Here is a 20,510-nt window from a genome sequence, read left to right on the forward strand (position 1 = left end):
AACAACAACAACACAACAAACACCAGCTTTGTTACAGCTTTTCACTCATGGTGCTTATGGTCATTATCATTTATGCTCTGATTTCATTCAGAGGAAGTGAGTTAATGCTCTTCAGTAATTTTACGTTGTAAAGTGCTCTGTAATTGTATCTATATTATTAGGGGAAGAGGCGTTATATGGGGTAGAACAAATTTTGAGAGCAAATTAGCAAAAATTTGTTTTTTATGTGTTATTCTGTATTTAGAAAACACCACAAGGATGGCGAGAAATATTAATTGATATTGATCCTGAAGTTTCTGATAAACTGAGATTTGTTTTGGCACCTTGTGCCACTCCAGCAGAAGCATTCATACAAGTAAGAATACTTTTTTTTTTTTCCTGTCTCATTGTCTTTTATCACCAATAGAGTAAGTCTTGTTTACTGAACTTGTATTTTAGAGTTCATTTACAGAAGAGGAGTTGCTGTGAATATGTGATGTGCCCCTGGGTAATGGTGGACAGTACAGAAGATCTGGAGCCAGAAAACTAGATTAAAATGTTTTTATGTCACACATTTTGTATGTGTGTGTGTGACATTAAACAATAATCATGTGATAAGAGATAAAGTTAGCAAGTGCTTATTCAGCAAGTCCCTTACTATCTCTGTTTACCTAAGTGTCCTCACTTTTAAAGTGGCGGCAGTATCATCTGCTTTGCACAAGAGTTTGATGCCTGTGAAAGCAAGGTAGTACAGGCAGATAGTGCAATAAAAGACTAATAATACTGAACATCATGGCGCTGTAGCATAATAAACACTGGACTGCTAACTGGAAGGTTGACTGTTCACACCACACCCACCAAATGCTTCTCGGAAACCCCTATGAGTCACTAGGAGTCAGAATTAACTCAATGGCACTTAATATGTGTTTTCTGTCCTGTATTCTGTATCATTATACTATGAATGACTCCATATTTTCCCACTTATTTCCCCAAACAGCCTTGTTACTCTTAGGTAACAATGAGTTTTCCCCCATCGTTCCCCCCCCCCCCCCCCAGTTCTATTTGGATGAATGGTAGATTTGCCACCATTTTCTGTGGATCTCAAGGAGTAATCACAAGCTTATTGCTTGTGGGATTGTGTTTAGAGGTTCAAGAATAACAATGAAAAAAATCTATGCTTGTCAGGAAAGCCTGGATTCTAGATTGCTTCTTTCTGCTCCTTTTTCCAGCTCAGAGAAAAGATTTCCATTTTTGGGTCCTTAATTTAAAGTTCCCTATTTCAGAAATTGTCTATCTTAAAAACATTAACAGCTTTAAAACGAAATCTGTGAATAAAGTTGATTATTATTATTTTGATGTGATGTGATATATATATCAGCTTAACCTCTTGAGAACATTTCTATATGCTTCGTAGTCTGCCTCTTGAATTTCACCTGAGAAAGAAACAAATTCATTAAACAACAAAGAGCTAGTCCCTTCATACTGGGAGTTGTATTTTAGTTTTTCACTTGTGTAGCAATCACTTCGAGGGAGTTTGTTTGAACGAGGCAAGTGGCAATAGAGGAATCTGAGAGGGTAAGGATGTCAGCTGATCTCTCATTACCCAATAAGCAAGGTAAGCACATGCTTACTTGTGCTCACTAATCTGTAGTGAACAGTTACTTGTCAGGGCTTGTTCATTTGAAAAGACTATGATTCTGTAGAAAGGTATTGTAGGGTTGGGAGCAGATACTGGCCCTATCTAGAAGGAAAATCTTTGCTGTGTTGAGAAGTGTGAAATTGTTCACTGTAGATTAATGGTGGTGGTGTGCCGGAGTCAGTTTCAACTCTACCTGTATAGGATTCCTGAGGCTGCAAATCTTTATACTTAGTTTAAGTAGGATCTATTTTGTTATACTGGACTTCTGTCATTCTCTCTGTGCCTACTATGTTCCAGCCACTGTTCTAGGCAGCAGAAATTCCCTTTCCCATGCTTATAATCTAGTGGAATATTCAAGTATCCCCTACTTTCTATAAATTAGCTTTACGAAAGATCTACATTAGTACTGGTTTTTACTGCCAGAAATAAATCCAAAGAGGATTTTCACTTCTAGAAAAAGTGAAATGAGTGTTTCAGTATTTGTTTTGCAGCAGTGTTTCGTTCTGCTGGGTATAAGGTTGCTATGAGTCAGTACCGACTCGATGGCACCTCACAACAACAACATTGAAAGAGACAGCATACTCTGAGCATCAAGAGTAGCATTGCCAAATGCCTTCCCTGGAACTACACTCAGCATCAAGGCTCGATAACTTGGAACTGTGTCTGTGAACACTATACAAGAGGGCTTCAGAAAGTTTGTGGAAAAATAGAATGAAAATGGAATTTTTCCATGAACCTTTGGAAGCCCCTTGTATGGCTTATTTTAGGTTTTATGTGTTATTTGGTATGATTTGGCAGGTTGTATTTCGAGTCTGGGATTGCTCAAACATTTTCCCGTATAAATGAATGGTAATAGTTTTTTTTTTTTTTTTTTTTTGCTTTATGCCATTTTGGTTTATAGGAGATTTTAGAGGAACACCTTACTTTAATATAGTAGGGGAAACTTGTATCATACTTATGAGAGGGCTTCAAAAAGTTTGTGGAAAAATTCCATTATCCTTTAATTCCATTTTCCATGAACTTTTTGAAGCCCCCTTTGTATACATGAATTATGACATTAAAGTAATATCTCTGTAAATAAGATAATGTACTTTACCTCCTGGGGATATAAAAGGGATTAAAATAAAATGTCTTTGTAAACCAAGTGGATGGCATTAAAGAATGGAGTTCTATGCAATAAAAAATGATGCCAGATGAATTTAGCATAGCGAACATACATACATTTACAAGGAATTTATTTTTATTGAAATTAAGATATGCTCATTATAGAAAAGGAGTCCTGGTATGGCACTGCAGAATAACATACTGCACCATAAGGTTGGTTTGAACTGCAAAGTGGGAGGTTCAAACCCACCAGCTGCTCCTTGGAACCCTATACAGGATTGCTGTGAGTTGTCACTGACTCAGTGGCACTTCACAACAACCACATTATAGAAAAACCAAAGAAAATGTAGAGGGGAAAAAGGAACCTCCTTTGGTGATACATTTTCTTTCTTTTCTTGTCCCCTTACTAGAGTGATGAAACACGGTCTCATGTGGAAGTGTGTCCTGACGCTGGTGTTATCATTCAGGAGCTTTCTCAACGCATTGCACTTACTGGAGGCGCCGCACTGATTGCCGATTATGGTCATGATGGAACCAAGACTGATACCTTCCGAGTATGGATAGTTCAGTAATGTGGTAGTGCATTAGAATTTAAGCGATGTGCTTTGCTTCTACTTAAAGAAGCTTTGGTATCTCTGCTAACCATAAGGTTGGCAGTTCATACCCATCAGCCATTTCATGGGAAAAAGAATGAGAGTGTCTGCTCCTGTATAGATTAAGTCTCAAAAATCCTATGTAGTGTTTGCTGCAAGTCAGAATCAACTTTATGGCAATAGGTTTGGTTTTGGGTTATCACTTGTTAGATGTTAACCTCATTTAAGATCTTTATCTCTGATTTCTGTAATCTTTAGCACTGTTATATTATTTGATAATAGATATGAATCTGTATTACTAGTTATACTTAGAGCCCTGGTGTTGTAACAGTTAAGTGCCCAGAGACTAAAAAGGTTGGTGGTTTGAACCCACCTAGTGACTCTGTGGGAGAATGGCTTGGCACTCTGCTCCCCTAAAGATGGCAGCCTAGACAATCCCATGGAGCATTTCTGTTCTGTGAGTTGAAAAACTGACTTGAAAGCACATACCACACTAGGGAGCCTGTGGCTCTGTATGATAAGCACTGGACTGTGAACTCTATGCCAGTGGTTTAAGCCACCAGCCCACTACATGTGAGAAAGCTGAGGCTTTCTGTTCCTGCAAAGATGTACGGTCTTGAAACACCTATACAGGGTCCCTAGGAGCCCCAGGAGGTCAAAACTCAGTGGCATTTAATAACAACTTTTACCCTTAGCCCTAGATCTTACTTCTTAGCCTTAAATCCACTGTCAAACAGTCTGAATCTTTGCATTGTTGCTGTTAAGTACCGTTGAGTTGGTTCCAAGTCAGCGCCTTTCAGATAGCAGCAGTCCAGTGCTTATCCCACAGTACCACAGCAGAAGCTTGAATTTTTGCTAGTGAACATCTGAATACAGGTTTTCCCCATTATCTGAATAGGGCATTCGTATGAAGCCTTTCGTAAACAAATATGGCATAAAGTAAAGAAGCAATTTCCATTATTTTAATGGGAAAAAAATTTGCGCATTCCCAGATTCAAAAAATAACTTAAGAAATCATAATACGATAACATATGAAACCTAAAATAACACTTAACATAGAGTGTTCACACATGAAGCAATTCAAAGAAATGGTGCTAAAAACACTGGTTTAAGCCTTTCTTATTTTAATTGTTGAATATTAATGTATAACATACTGCAGTAGCATTTCTTTAGTCTTGATGGAAACCATTAAGGGGCAAAAGCTCATCATTTCTTTAATTATATTCAAGGGCTTTTGTGGGCACAAGCTCCACGATGTCTTAATTGCTCCTGGAACCGCAGACCTAACAGCTGATGTGGACTTCAGTTACTTGCGCAGAATGGCCCAGGAAAAAGTGGCCTCCCTGGGTCCAATAAAACAACACATGTTTTTAAAAAACATGGGTATTGATGTCCGGCTGAAGGTAATGGCTTATTTCACTATTTTAATTTTATAGGGCTTTAATTATTTTAAATATTAAGTTCATGTGGTCCTAGTGTTCTTGCAGTTAGCCAGATGCTTGGCATGCCATGCTCTTCTGTAGTGTGGAGCCAGTGTAACCAGGCAGCCTTGGGCTTCCTGTGTCTGTGTGTGTGTGAGGTAAATGAAGGCTCCAAAGAGTTTTCATTCTTAAGAAAATTTGGCCATATTTATTTTATGTGTGTGGATTTGTAACTGTCCTTTTGAGGACACTTATCTCTCCAGTATAGGCAAAACTACCTGAGGACATTTGTTTAAAATGCAAGTTCATAACAGCCTACGTATGATTAACAAACACCCAGGTGATTCAGAGGCAGTTGATCAGAAGTCACACTTTGTTCACTGCTTTATGGAATACATAAGAGTTACTAGTGTTTCTGAATATAACTAGGAATCCTTTCTTCTGGTCATTTTTGCTAAGGATTTTATTTTATTTTTTTAGGTTCTTTTAGATAATTCAGATAAGCCATCTGTAAGGCAGCAGTTACTTCAGGGGTATGATATGTTAATGAACCCTAAGAAGATGGGAGAAAGATTTCATTTTTTTGCCATGGTACCTCATAAGAGACTTTCTGATAAAAGTCATCTGAAGAATGCACGTCAGTCAAAACCATCCCCAGCACCTATAGCTGGGTTTGATGAACTTGTTTGGAAGTGACATTTCACCTTGGACATTTTACTCCTCATTCTGCCTAGTAAATCAAAGTAAAGGGATTGCATTCCATACATTGCAGGTAAAATAAGCCTTAAATATTTTGCCTTTTCACAGCCAATAAAGATGGTGTATATTGTATGTTTTGTTGTTAGGTGTCAAGTTGGTTCCAACCCAGTGGTCCCACATACTATAAAATAAACACTGTGTCCTGCACCATCCCCACAATCATTACTCTGTTGGAGGTAATTGTTGCAGATTGAGGTTCATCCTCTTTTTTGCTAGCATTCTAATTTACCAAGCATGATGCCTTCTCCAGGGATTGATCCCTCCTGACAACATGTCCGAAGTATGTGAGACAGAGTCTTGCTTCTCACTTATAAGAAGCATTCTGGCTGTATATTTCAACACAGATTTGTTTGTTCTTCAGGCAGTCCAATGTCTGTTCACTATTCTTCACCATAATTCAAAGACATCACATCTTCTTTTGTCTTCCTTAGTGTCCAGCTTTTATATGCAATACGTGACAAGATTCAGGCATACCTTAGTTCTCAAAGTGACATCTTTGTATTTTAACATTTTAAGTTTTTTTTTTTTTTTTTTGTAATAGCTTTACCCAATTTGATTTCTTGACTGGTGCTTCCATGGGTATCAGTTGATTGTGGATCCAAGTCAAACAAAATCTTTGTGATATTTTTTCTATTTACCATGATATTGCTTATTGGTCCAGTTGTGTGGATTTTCGTCTTTTGTATGTTGAAGTATAATCCATACTGAAGGCAGTGGTCTTTGATCTTCATTATTTCAAGTCTTCCTCATTTGCTTTCAACAAGGTTGTATCACCCACACGTTACAGGTCGTTACTGAATCTTCCTCCAATCTTGATTCCACTTTCTTCATAAAGTTCAGCTTCATGGATTACTTGCTCAGCATACAGATCGAGTGTTGTTATTAAGTGCTGTTGGGCTGGTTTCAAATCATGGCAACCCTGTATAGGGTTTCCAAGGACTAGATGGGGAGTTTGACTTGCCGACCATTTGATTAGCACTCCAGTGTGTATCCCACAGCAGGATTGAGTAAGTTTGGGGAAAGGATACAGTCCTGCTGTACACCTTTCTTAATTTTTTACCAGCTCATTAATCCCATTGTTTTATTATTTAAACAACTACCTGTTGGTCTGTTCTCTGGTTCTGGATGAATATAATAAAATGTTCAGGAATTCACACATTTCGTAATGTTATCCAAAATTTGTTATGATCCACACAGTTGAATGCCTTTGCATAGTCGATAAATCAACAAACATATTTTGGAATTACCTGCTTTCATTCAAGATCCATCTTTGTCAGCAATGATATGCCTCATTCTACATTCTCTTCTGAATCTATCTTGAATTTCTGATAGTTCCTGTTGATGTTGCTGCAATCATTTCTTAAAAGGCTTTTATTATGAATTAACTGATAGTTTACATTGTAGAAAATCAGTTTTGCATTCAACCAATCTTATTTTGTTTCATTGTAATGATTACAATCTCCTCCATGCACCATCATTTAACAGCATTTGCCTCTATTCCTTTTTTTTTTTTTTTAATGTACACAACACACAGGACTATGTAATTGTTTAAATAATCATAGGGCACATTTTGCAAACCACCTTTCAGTACACAGCCTTTCTCTTTTCTGTGAGTCTAGAGTCCTCAGCTGCTCTATCTCAATGCCTTCATCTCTGATGTCACTGCTTCTGTACTTTGGATCCCATGTTCTGTTCTTGCTCTTCCCTCTTGATGCTCTTGATGGTCCTAGGGTCCTGTTCCTGGAATGCAAGATTAATTACCCTGCCCCCTTTTTGTTACACAACTTCTACCTTTACAGATGTGGCAGTTGCAATTAGTCATAACAATTAGTACTGAATAATAATAAAAAAATCCTATCCCCATCTCCTTTCACCATTCCCATCGAGACAAGATGAAAACTGTTCACTGGAGATGCTACTTTCCCTACTTGCTCTGAAACTAAACTCCCTCTTGAAGACTTGTAAGGCAGCCACTTTGTGCCTTTATAGTGCCCCTAATTTTAGGTAGCCAATGTCTAAGCACGGAGTCCTGGTGTGGTGCTGTAGGTTAATGCACTGGACTGCAAGGTTGGTTTGAACAGCAAGGTTGGGGGTTCAAGCTTCCCAGCTGCTCCTTGGAAACCCTATACAGAGTCACTATGAGTTGACTCTAAGGAACTTAACAACAATATGTAAGTACTACAACCATTTTTTTAATTCAGTAAAATTTTGTGTGTGATATTGATGATACTGTTTGATAATTTCTACATTCATTGGATCCCTTTTCTTTGGACAAATATGGATCTCTTCCAACCAGTTGGCCAGGTAGTTGTCTTCCAAATTACTTGACATAGATATGTAAGCACTTCCAGCATGACATCCACTGGCCAGTGCCTCAGTGTGGCTTACACTTCTTCCTTTAATACCATCAACGTTTGAACATATGCTGCCTCCTGAAACGGATGAACATTGATCATTGCTTTTTATACTGTGATTCTCTGCATTCCTCCTCTCTTTTTTCAAATGCTTCCTGTGACTTGCACTATTTTGCCGATAGAATCCTTTAATATTGCAACTCTAGGCTTGAATTTTTCTTTCAGCTTGAGAAATTCTGAATGTATTCATCTTTCGGTTTTCTAATTGCAGGTCTTTGCACATTTAACTACAATGCTTTTTGTCTTCTCCAGCTGCCCCTTGAAAATTTCTGTTCAGTTCTTGTAATTTCTTCCATTTACTTTAGCATTTCTATGTTCAGAAGCAAGTTTGAGTCTCTTCTGACATCCACTTTGCTTTTTTCCTTTTTCATGACCTTTTGCTGTCTTCATATATGATGTTCTTGATGTCATACCACAACTTGCCTGGCCTTCGATCATTAGTATTCAATGCATCAAATCTGGAGTCCTGGTGTGGTGCTCTACGTTAAGCACTAGATTGCTGACCACAAGGTCAATGGTTCAAATCCACCACCCACTCATTGGAAATCCTATTCAGGGTTACTAAGTCAGAACCAGCTCAACGGCAATTAACAAAATACTCAAGGCGATACTTTGGCTGTCATGGACTTGATTTTTCTTCAACTTGACTTGCATATAAGCAATTTGCTGGTCTGTTCCAGAGTTGGCCCCTGGCTGTGTTCTGATTGACGATACTAAGCTTATCTACTGTTTTGTCCACAGGTGGAGTGGATTTGATTACTGTGTATGTTCCATCTGGTGAGGTTCACGTCTATGGCTGCCATTTATACTGTTGAATAAAGGTATTTGTAATGAATAAGTCTTTGGTCTTGCAAAATGTTTTACTTCTGGTGTTGTTTCTATCCCAAGGCACTATTATCCTACCAATCCTTGTTTCCAACTTCTGCATTCTAATCACAGTAATTATCAATGCATCTCGATTGCATGTTTACTCAATTTTAGACTGCAGAAGTTGGTGAAGAATCTTCAGTTTCTTCATGTTTGGCCATAGTGTGTAGTGTATAAATTTTTGCATAGTTATTTAACTTGTCTCACTTAAGACTGGCTGGCTGGCTATGTGCTACTGAGTCTGTTCTGACTCACAGTGACCCTTTATAGGGTTTCTGAGGCTATAAATCTTTACAGGAGCAGAAGGCCTCATCTTTCTCCCGATGTCTCCCTTTAATATGTTGTTAAGTGCTGTCGAGTTAGTTCTGACCCATAGCGACCCTGTACAGGGTTTCCAAGGGTGTAAATCTTTACAGGAGCAGAATGCCTCATCTTTCTCCCATGGAACAGCTGGTAGTTTCAAACTGCTGACCTTAAGGTTTGTATACCAATTTGTAACCACTACGCTACCAGAGCTCCTTCCCTTTAATGTAGGCATATGGATATCATCCTATCACTGACAACACTGAACTTAAGTATTATTCTTGAAATGTGACATTTGCTTTCTGTTTGTCATTTCTGGCAAAGTGTTCAATACCAGTCCATTTCAACTCTCTAATGCCTAACATGTATCGTTTCAAATGTTCCATTTCATTTTTGACAACTTCCAGTTTTCCTAGATTCATACTTCATGCGTAATCCTAGCATGGCACTGTAAGACAAGTTTTTGATATATGCTGATATATATAGCGACCCTGTGCAGGGCTTCCGAGGCTGTAAATCTTTACGGGAGCAGAAAAGCCTCATCTTTCTCCACGCAGCAGCTGGTAATCTCGAACTGCTGACCTTGTGGTTTGCAGCCCAATTCGTAACCACTATGCTACCAGAGCTCCTGCTAATTACAAGGTTGACAGTTCAAACCCACCAGCCGCTCCTTGCAAACCTTCTACAGAGTTGCTGAGTTAGAACTGATTCGACAGCACTAAACAGTACTTTGTGCAGTTTTTGCTCTGATTATTAATGGATATTTACAGATGTTTCTTAGAAATTCTGAGTGGTGCCACTTCAGCAAATGAAGGTTTCCAAAGCTTTACTTCGTCCACATCATTAAGGTTGACTCTACTTTCAAGACAGCTGTTCCCAAGTCATGTTTGGAGTGTTTCAATATTTCCTACTGGAGGATCTCATTTTCCAGCACTATACCTGACAGTTTTATGTGATTTTTAAAGTTTTCACTGGCCAAGTTTTTCAGAAGCTGACCACCAGGTACCCCTTCTTAGTATGAGTCTCCACTGTAACGTGTCCACTCTGAGTGGCCCTGCTGGTATTTGAAATACCACTGGCACAGCCTCCAACAGCACAGCAACATACAAGCCACCACAGAATGACAACTAACAGTTGAGTTGTGGATGTTACATACATGGAATGACTATTTTTTAAATGTTATATAACTTAAAATTACAGAAATTTAAAGATTGTGTCTGCCTTTTGGTATAAATCTATGTTCTGAGGTTAATGAACAAGTGTTATTGTGAAACTAATTTCCTTTAATTACTAAAGCCAGCAGCTGTATTTCCATTTTACAAACAGACCCATGATCACTGACTGATTTAATAAAAACTAGAACAAACCTGAAACGGACATTCACGGGGGACTGATGAACAGTTGTGAGGATGGCAGAGGACCGAGCAGTGTTTCATTTTGTTGTTTGTAGTGTTGCGATGAGTTGGAGCCCATTTGACAGCACCTAACAACATCCATTCCTGTATTACTTTAACGAATGAGGTAGATCTTATCTGTATGTTGTAACAGAAAGAACTCTTAAGATTTACCAAGTGAAAAAGTAGGGTACAATTTCGATGGTTCATGATTCATTTTTGTTGGGAGAAGAGCTACATTTAAAGAAACAATATAAAATGACAAAGTATGAGCAATTCATGCACTAATTTACCAAGTCAACGAGGGTCATTTTCTGTTCTGTAGCACATACATGCATTAAAAGAAACCAAGTGGAGGCTATCCAGGAGCTTTAATCATGATTCAGTTGCCTAATCTGGAAGCGGGTATAAAGGGTGAGGAGAGAAATTTTTTTTTCTTATTAATTCTCCCCAAATTTGTGGTATTTGAATTTTTTCTCATGAATCTGAACATTTTATAATTAAATACAGTTAGTATACTTGACAGCAGTGAATGTAGGCTATCAAGGAATAATTCTTTAAATTGAGCGGATTCTCCCTTATTTTCAGATAGATGTCAAAACTTAGTTTTATATATTCTCATTTTTTGGCCCATAGAAACTTTATTATTTTTTAACGTATTTCATCAATTTTAATGTGTTATTTCTTTTCACATTTTAATTCTGAAACTAGGATGCAGCTTTTAATTGCTGACAGAAACAATTATAAATTGAGTATGGTTATATTTCTTTCTTAGAGGTAAATTTAAAAACAGTGCACCTTAGAATGGATGTCTCCCTCTTAAAGTCAATAAACTGTAGAAAAGCTGGGTACAGGATTGTTGTTGTTAGATGTGTTGAGTTGGTTTCAACTCATAGAGACCCTGTGCACAGAGAGTACCATCCTCACAAATGTTACACTTGAACCGGCACTACTGCTGCCACTGTGCCAATCCATCTCGTAGGGGGTTTTATTCTTTTTCACTGACCCTCCACTTTACCAAGCATGATGTCCTTGTCCTGAGACTGGTTGGTCTCTCCTGATATTATGTCCGAATTATGTGAGACAGGGTCTCTCCATTCTGGCTTTTAAGAAACATTCTGATTGTACTTTGTCCATCACAAATTTGTTTGTTTTCCTAGAAGTCCATGGTACTTCTCATTTTCTTCTCAAACACCATAACAAATGCATCAAGTCTTCTATGGTCTTCCTTATTCACTGTTCAACTTTCACATGCTTATGAGGTTACTGAAGATACCGTGGTTTAGGTCAGGTGCACCTTAGTCCTCAAACTGGTATTTTTGCTCTTCATCACTGAAAAGAAGTCTTCTGCAGCAGATGTGCCTAATGTAATACGTCTTCTGATTTCTTGACAAAAATTTTACTTGCAAGTGATATTATATTGCTTGTTTCCACATTCTGTTGGGTCACCTTTCTTTGGAATTGGCACAAATATAGATGTCTTTCAAATGGCTGGGCCCACAGAATGTTTATACTAACATTGGAAACATGAACTGTTAGAGGGGGCTTCAAAAAATTCATGACCAAATAAAATTACATGATAATGAAATTTTTCCAGGATATTTTTGAAGTCTCCTTGAAACAGCATAAATTTATATGGGAGATTCAAAAGAGTACTTGTCATTTATTCCTGGTGTGGCACTGTAGGGTCAGCACTGGACTGTGAAGCCCAAGGACAACAGTTGAAACCTACCAGCTGCTCCTTGGAAACCCTATACAGGGTTGCTGTGAGTCTGAACCAACTTGATGGCACTTAACAACAAAACATGTCTGATAGAATAAAAAGACTTAACTGTAATGGAATTTCATTAGAGTGATGAACTCTGTTTACTAAGAACAGGCCAGCCTACTGTATCTTTGCTGAAACTAAAGGAAGACGAAAGCCTGGTTTTTCAGATACCGCCTGGCCCGGCACCATTCCTCACCACTCGTAGTCTACATTCAGATTTTCTTTTTTTCCCAAAGATTTGATAGGAAGAATTTTTGAAAAATTAAAAATAGCCATAGTTGTATCACCACCCCCAATAATATGTAATAGTTTTGATAATGAATGATTAAGAATTAGATAATTCTTATCCTAAAGTCTATCAAATTCATTTTGATATTAGGTATTTAACTTTTTTCAGTCTTCTGGTAGTTGTATAGTTAAATATTTAGTGGAATTTCTTGAAATTTTTATAGTTATAATTATTATAAACTGTCAATCCAAGAAATGAGACCTCAGATAAATTACCTTAAATTTAGTATAAAATCATAATACTGAGTTGTTGTTTATTTTAGACAGATTTTAAAAAAAGCCTTTTTAAAAATAGCATTAGTTGCATTTACAAATAGGATTTCCAAAATAGTTCTATTTCCAAGGCCTGGATAACTAATAACCAAATAAAATCTCCTTTGGATGACTCTACTAGACATAGGCTCAGGTTTTCACATGGAAAAGTATATGGTAATATGGAAATACATTTTATTATCAAGCTTCTTTGAGGATATTTACAAAAAGTGGAATGTTACAAAAATTATAAAAAGGTACTGAATGTCATAGTCTAGTTTGTAGATTATCGAATGATTCTAGTAAACAAATTATTTCTTATACAATACAACTGACTTCAAGACAAAAGGTTCTGTAGGCTATATCACACCTGGAGTAATTACTCAACTCCAGATTAGCTGACTTTACAAATTTTTTAGAAAGCTTAGGTATTCAATTAACAAAAACTAAGAGTGCAATTAATTTCATGGCTTGTAAAGTTTGATTATTTTAAAGTATAGCAAACAAGTATCATTCCAGTTAATGTTCACCTAATGCAGTAAAACCACAGAAAGGTACCATATGGCCCAGAATCATCACTCCATTGTGTGCACACAATGACCCTCAGCGACACTAGGGCGTCATGCCTTATCACATGGAAAATACACTTCTAAAACCTTTTTTTTAAAGTTCGTTTGGTTTAATGTTTCGAAGTCTGAAATGAGAAGAAATCAGTGAGAGAGGCTGTGCTGAGGGGCAGAGACAGTCATGTGTAGGCAGCACACGACAGACTGCAGCCACACTGCTGGGCCTCCAATCCTGCTGTTAACTGAGTGACTTCCGGCTAGTCCTTAATTTCCTTATCTGTTAGATGGGTTGTTCATAATGTACTTACCTCTGGGTGCCAGTGATGATCAATGTTGAAAACCCGTGAAAGACTTAGACCAGAGCTCTATGTAAGTGTCTGCTGTTATTTTCTCAAAGTATTTTTAGCTACTGACAATAGAGTAGCTTTAGTGATCCAGAGAGGACTCTGGAGTCCTGGTGTGGGGCTTTAGGACAAACACTAGACTGTTAACCACAAGGCTGATAGTTCAAACCCACTAGCCGCTCCTTGGAAACTGTAGAGTCACCGTGAATTGGAACAGACTTGACAGCACTTTACAAGTGGGCTCTCTAGTCTGTTCATATACAGAAAAATTCTTTTCCTTTGCTACTTTAAATTCAGTGGACAGTGATAGTGAATAGTTGCAGAGTTTTCAGTTTATTGAATACATTCACACACATCTGATCTTCACCATAACCCAGTAAAAAGATATTCTGTTGTGAAGTGCCGTCAAGAATTATTATAGCCATTCTACTGATTTAGGAACTCGAGGCTTAGATAGATTGTTTAAATAATGGAGCTAAGATGTAAACCCAGAGTTTTTTTACTCCAAATCCAGATCTTTTGTTCTTTATATTATACTGCTTGTAGTTGAAAAAGGTTTACCATGATTACTCAGGAATGATGAGACAAAAAACCCACTATTTCTTAAATTCTCATATTTAAAATTTCTTGGATGGAAAACTATTAGTAACCACTTTAGAGTTATAAAAAAGTGCAGCTTCATAAACTGAACAATATTTCTGAGTAAGAAAAAAATTATTTACCTGGCTGCTAAATTTGAAATATAAAAAATGCTGCCGGTAATATAGCCCATCCTTACAAACTTTTTTGTTCCAGCCCCCATACCCTTTGCTTCCAGGTATCTGTAAAGTCTCCAATAGGTGAAGTGAAGAATACAATGATATACTTGTTCTTCTTTATTTTTTATATATAATTTTTATCCTTCCATCAAATGAATCAGCTTTGTCTATAGATAAATTGTGTAATTAAATCTCAGATCTACACTGATCGACTGTAGGAATCCAACTGCGGTATCAGAGGTGTGAGCGGGAACATGAGCAGCAGCAAAGTTGAGCTCTGAGAAGACATTTAAGCTCAACAATTAGTTAGGCAGTGGTTCCCAAATCTAATTTTGTCATACCAATTGTTCCAAATTATCTGAAAGAGTGCTACAACATTCTCAAAAGGTGACAACTTAATTTTTATTTGTAGAGCATACTCAGAATTGCAACTCCAAAAGAGTTAAGAATCACCGTTTTGGAATTTTGATTTATCTGACTAAAAACAAAAACAAAAAAAGATAAAATAGCTCAGCCCCTCCTTTTTCTGGCATTTCAGAGAAACTCAATGCCTTTGTGATCAGGTGAGTGTCTGAAGTCCTTGTAACACTGGTAGCCTCTTGGCAGTCTCTTAAAAACAAACCTTACTGTCACCAACCTTGCAACTCTTGGATGCTATGCACTAATTGGATGCTAGCTTGCCATTTCCCCCTTTTAAAAAAGAATGTAAAAACAGGAATGGGAAGATAAATTAAGTGCCACTATTGTACTAAGTGAAGGATTAGGAAAAAAATACTGCTTATGTTACAAAAGTTTATGAAAAGCTTTATCCTTAATTACATTATGGGTTTCTATGACTCAGGTTCCACACGTGTACCTAAACACTATGAACTACAGTATTGGTGTCACCAGTTTCTTATGTTTCCTGTGTCTGCGATCTTGCAGACCACCTACAAAGAACAATAGTTGTTTCGTCAATAAAATCCATTCCCATTGAAGTGAGCTCTTTGATGTTTATGGATCTTCTTCCATATCATCTGGATTGGGAGCCATAATGAAGTGCTTTGGGTATACAAGGTTGTGTGTGTATGCATGTATTTCCCAGCGGGCATCATCACTTTCATGTGTAATGTAACGTTCTCCAATGCGAGTTTCAAATTCTCGAAGGTCAAGCCAAGTCTGATAATCCTATGAAAAATGAAGTGACTATGAACCATAAAAGCAATATAAAATCCTATCAACCTTTTTCTTTGGTTAGCTATCTGGTCAAATAATCAACAACTATTACTTATTCCTAATCACTTGCTTTACAATGAGTTTTATTTGCAATATTTTAATTAGTAATGTTTTTTAAATTTCAGAGTCCAATGAAGAAAGTAACTAGTTTATGAAATTAAAAATGAATTGCTTTGGGCTTCTGAAGTGGCTGATGATAATCACGCAACCATTTTTTTTCTATTCTATGAGAGGTCTGGTGTGGTGCTATGGGTTAATGAGCTGGACTGCGAGGTCGGTTTGAACTGCACGGTTGACAGTTCAAGCTCACCATCTGCTGCTAGGAAACCCTATAGGGTCACTATGGGTCGGAACCGACTCAATGGCACTTAACATCAATGAGAGGTCTAACCCTTTCTCAAAATAGGGGAAAGTACTTGGAACCTATTATCAGGATAATCTAATAATCAGTCGGACTAACTATAATTGCGTTTATTTTGATGTTAATTCTACCCCTTGTTTTTAAATGCCATCAAATCAGTTCTGACTTATAGTGACCTTGTATTGAGTTTCCCAGGAGTGGCTGGTGAGTTTGAACCTATGACCTTATGGTTCAAACTAACCTTGTGGTCCAGAGACTCCACCATAGTACAAATAAATCCCTGAAGAGTATTTTCATTATCCTAAGAAATGTGTGGAGTCCTGGTTTGGCTTTGTAGGATAAACACTGGACTGCTAACTGCACGTTTGGCCATTCAAACCCACCAGTTGTCTCCCCAGAAGTCCTATACAGGGTTGCTGTGAGTTGGAACTGATTCGACAGCACTTAACAACAATAAGAACTGTGCAGAATCTGTTGAGTGGTTTCTATGGGTAAGACTGCTCAATGAGAAACTGCCAGACATATACCAATTTTTTTACCTGTAGCCAGGGATGACTAAGAGATTTGTCAACACTGTAACGTTTCCTCATCTTCACTTGAAGTAGGTTGTTAATCAAGTCAATTGCTAAGGGGAGGGGGGTGGAAAAGACAAAATTAGTTACATGAGTTTGGGTATACATAGCACTTGGGGTGCTTATGAATTTTACTTGGTAGTTGAACCCAAAGTAATCTAGTTTTTGCTTCCCAAGGGCCTGGCCTTTCAGTCAACATGTAGTAATCCATAAATGCTTAGTGAATTCACAGTGTACCTGTCAAGTTTTCATTGCATCAAGGAGCTAGTACAGAGTTTAGGTTAAAAGCAGGGACCCTGGAGTCAGGGTTGAGGTCTGGTTCTGCCACTCACTATTTGTGTGATCTTAGGTCATGCTCTGTTTTACTTTCCTCATCTGTAATATGAGGCTGTTTTGAGGACTAAATCTGTTTATTATATGAAAAGGTCTTAGAACAATGCTTAGCCATAAGTGCTAAATAAGTGTTAACTTATAATAAAAGGAATAAAACAGGCCCTCTGATTTTAGGCTGATTTAAATCCTCTTTCCCCCAATACCAGGTTGTACTCACTCTCAGTCGACATGGACTAGAAAAGTTGTCAGAATTATTGCCTTGTTTCTAAAAATGTAGTTAGAATGAGGTGATAATTATCCCCCAAAGTTTTCAGGAAGTAGGTTTTAACAAATGGGTTCAGGGTGCCTGTGGTAAGGCCTTGATACATGGTATGCAGTTATTTGGATAAATGGATCAACTGCAAAACCAAGATTACCGTATTAACGACATATTGACTATAGCCTTATATTATTTAATGATAGCTGAAATATTGACACCTCTCTAGACCCAATGATGTGTACCATACAGGCCTATTTCTCTTCTATTTTAGGTTCTTGAGTTTCCATAAGCATTTTAATGATTAATTCCTCTGTGCTACAAATACTCTCCGTCCTTATCTACTGATCCTTAAACTGTGTTCACATGTGCACTTGGAGTGTTTACGTAAACTGCATATTCTGTGGGATATGGCCTGGGTTTTACTTCTTTTAATACCTGCCAGGAATTCTGGTATAAAAGTTTTGTAGACCACACTGCCCCAGGAACTCAAGAGTTGGCCTCGGTAATAATAAAGAACCTTACATATGGACTTCCTAAAGTCAGGTCTCTTTATTACGTATTGTTCCCCAAATGTTAATCAGTTTAACGGATTGTTAATCAATTTTGGCAACACAAAAAAGACCAACCCTGTTCCAAGGGCTGACTAAATCCAAGTGGGGATATCCTCAGTGGTGGTTCTATTAAATTATGTAAAACTTTATTTAATAGTCCCACAGATTCTTCTTACCAGTATCTCTAAAGAAAGCCAATGAAATTGCTCTAGATGGATACAGAACCAGAGGTTGCAAATACAAGTCTTTACCCCACCCCTTCATCACACAGCAAAAACAATGGGCCTTCTGATTAGAGGGCTACAGGAGAGATGGAAACTAACTGAAGAATGCATGGGATTCCATTCAAGAAGCTTACAATCTAGTTGTGAAGATAGGAAAAATAATGGAAAAACAAAAGCAATCAAATGCTTAATAAAAATGCCTAACTACTGGCGCTATAGGATAAGCACTGGACTGCTAACACAAGGTCAGCAGTTCAAACCCACCTGTCATTTTCAGAAATCCTAAACAGGGTTGCTATGAGTCAGAACCTACTCGTGGGCACACAACACAACTGACATAGATCGATTTTCTATAATTTAGAGGAAGGAGTTAAAGTGCTTGCCTGCTAACTAAAAGGTTGATGGCTCAAGCCTAGCAGCCCTTCTGGGGAAGAAAGAGAGCAGTCTGCCTCTGTAAAGACTTCCAGCCGTGGAAGCTCAAAGGGGTAAGGTAGTTCTACTTTGTCTAGTAGGTCACTCGAATCAGGATTCACTTGACAGCAGTGGGTTTGGTTTCGGGTTAGAAAAAGCACAGTCAAGGCTGAAAAGATAAACCACAAATTAAGGAGTCCTTGAAGGTTTTCAACAGAGGAGGAAGGATTGTAGGCAGGAGAAAGGCCTAAGCAAAATGCATCAAAAAATTGAGAAGAGAGTACAAGACTAGTTTTGTGTAAAAGAGTGTGTGTGTGTGTGGGTACAGCTAGATGATAAGGCTTGTGCAGATCACAGAGACTGATAGCTGCAATGTGGCTAAAGAGAAGCCAAAATGTTTGGGAGGCGAGTAAGACAACAGCAATTTTCCTAAAGATGGATTTCGCAATGGGGGCTGGGAAGAACCAGAAAAGAGATGAACAGAACAGTCAAAAATAAAACAGATTTTTCAGTAGTTTCCAGATGAGGTGTTTCTGAGCTGGGTTAGTGCTAGGCTTGTTAGGAACTGCAAAAAAGATGGGAGACACTGTAAGAGGAAGAGGGCTCAAAAGTTAGAGACTAGTTACATTTGGAAGAGGAATGGGAGACACTAGAAAAAGTCTGATGACACCCAATTAGGGAGCACAAAGAGGATTTTCAGACTAAAAGGCACAGCTAAAACTTTTTTTTTTTACCTTCACCAGAAATTTCTTTCCATGGATTTGGTGGGTACATAAAGGCAGCATTTTGGATTTGGTCATTTATATCTTCATCTTCATTAAAAGGAAATGTGCCACTGAGGCTCACGTAGACAATAACTCCCACTGACCACATATCCAGAGATCGGTTGTAGCCTTTGCTTCTGAGAACTTCAGGTGCCAAGTATGCTGGAGTTCCCACCACGGATCTCCTGAAGGACTTCTCTCCAATGATGCGGGCAAAACCAAAGTCACACAGCTTTACCTGGAAATCAGAGGATAATATTAAACTTACTTAGGATAATCTATCAAATTAAATTTTAATTTTAAAATAATTCCATCACATTTACCAACTATTTTGATTTTTGAATGCCAAACAACTGTAGCTAGTCCCAAGGCAGCACTTTTATAACCTTGTGACTCATTACTAATACAGTATGAAGAGTTTTCCTGTTGCTTATTTTGGAAAAACAAAAACAAAAAACAAACCCCATTGAATTCTAGCTTCCAGAATGCTAAAAATCAGACTGGCATACAAGTGTTCCCTGTTTTTATGGTGAAATGGAGGTCTTTTCTCCTTTGGCTTATACAGAGATCATCTGTGAGCAGGAATTGGGTATTTCATGTTTGAATTCTCAGTGGCCTCATATGGCCTAGACCTGTAAAAGATGTCAAAAAATGTTTGCTAGGTGAAACCTAAGTTACAGTATTTTAAAAACGCACCCTTTATTTAGTGTAAGTATTAAAAATGTTTTCCCAATGACACTATAAATTGTCAAGAGAATAAAGGTGAGGAAGTATATGAGTATTAAAGTATGAAAAACTATCCTAATCTGGGCAGTAGAAGAGTAATGTTGGAGAGCACTTTAAGAAGTAGGAGCAGCAGTTTTTTATGACAAGTTATTGTTAGGGATGGATTTAGATTTGAAAACAGTTCTACATGAAATCTTCCTTTCAGGGAAGGAAGGAGTTGGGACAATGTGAGGAGCGTGGCTGAGTTTGGAACATTTATCTTGCTGCATCATCTAGTACTTCCAGATTTGGGCTATTAATGATTGCATCCACGCTGAACCAGCAAGTGCCGAGTACTTTCAAGAGGAAATGTCCTGATTCATAAAATGTCTGCAGAAAAAGCATGAAGATAAATTGAGAGGAAAGGATTTGGCCCATTCAAAACAGTGGTGCAAGTTAGTAAGTAACTGGAGCAAAAAGAGGTGAAGGTATATTTAAACACGGCTTGGTATTTCTAGATGTGGACCCTGACACAGGTTTTTATGAGTGTTCTGTGCCATTACTGGATTTGTCTAGTTCTCTACTTGAATCTTTGAAAAGTAGAAGTGATCAAAAATGATATTTAACAAAAGCAAAAAAAAAAAGCAAAGGAAATTTTTTTGTTGT

At 37.7% G+C, this 20,510-nt stretch overlaps 2 protein-coding genes across 2 annotated transcripts in view; one reads left to right on the forward strand and one right to left on the reverse strand.

Moving 5' to 3' along the window:
• NDUFAF7 (NADH dehydrogenase (ubiquinone) complex I, assembly factor 7) overlaps positions 1 to 5,500 on the forward strand; it is a 16,446-nt gene extending 10,946 nt beyond the window's left edge. Inside the window, exons 7-10 of the mRNA XM_006839452.1 lie at positions 245 to 355; positions 3,133 to 3,276; positions 4,545 to 4,718; positions 5,217 to 5,500. Coding sequence (XP_006839515.1) covers positions 245 to 355; positions 3,133 to 3,276; positions 4,545 to 4,718; positions 5,217 to 5,432 — 645 coding nt within the window. The 3' untranslated portion in view covers positions 5,433 to 5,500. The remainder of the gene's footprint in view (positions 1 to 244; positions 356 to 3,132; positions 3,277 to 4,544; positions 4,719 to 5,216) is intronic.
• Positions 5,501 to 15,152: 9,652 nt separating this feature from the next.
• Positions 15,153 to 20,510, reverse strand: part of PRKD3 (protein kinase D3) — a 118,096-nt gene continuing 112,738 nt past the window's right edge. The window contains exons 16-18 of the mRNA XM_006839364.1: positions 19,110 to 19,377; positions 16,565 to 16,650; positions 15,153 to 15,616 (exon numbers count right to left, since the gene is read on the reverse strand). Of these exons, the coding sequence (XP_006839427.1) occupies positions 15,443 to 15,616; positions 16,565 to 16,650; positions 19,110 to 19,377 (528 nt within the window). The 3' untranslated portion in view covers positions 15,153 to 15,442. The remainder of the gene's footprint in view (positions 15,617 to 16,564; positions 16,651 to 19,109; positions 19,378 to 20,510) is intronic.

The sequence above is a fragment of the Chrysochloris asiatica genome, unplaced genomic scaffold (genome assembly GCF_000296735.1).
Source record: "Chrysochloris asiatica unplaced genomic scaffold, ChrAsi1.0 scaffold00024, whole genome shotgun sequence".
In the NCBI taxonomy this organism is placed as follows: Eukaryota; Metazoa; Chordata; class Mammalia; order Afrosoricida; family Chrysochloridae; genus Chrysochloris; species Chrysochloris asiatica.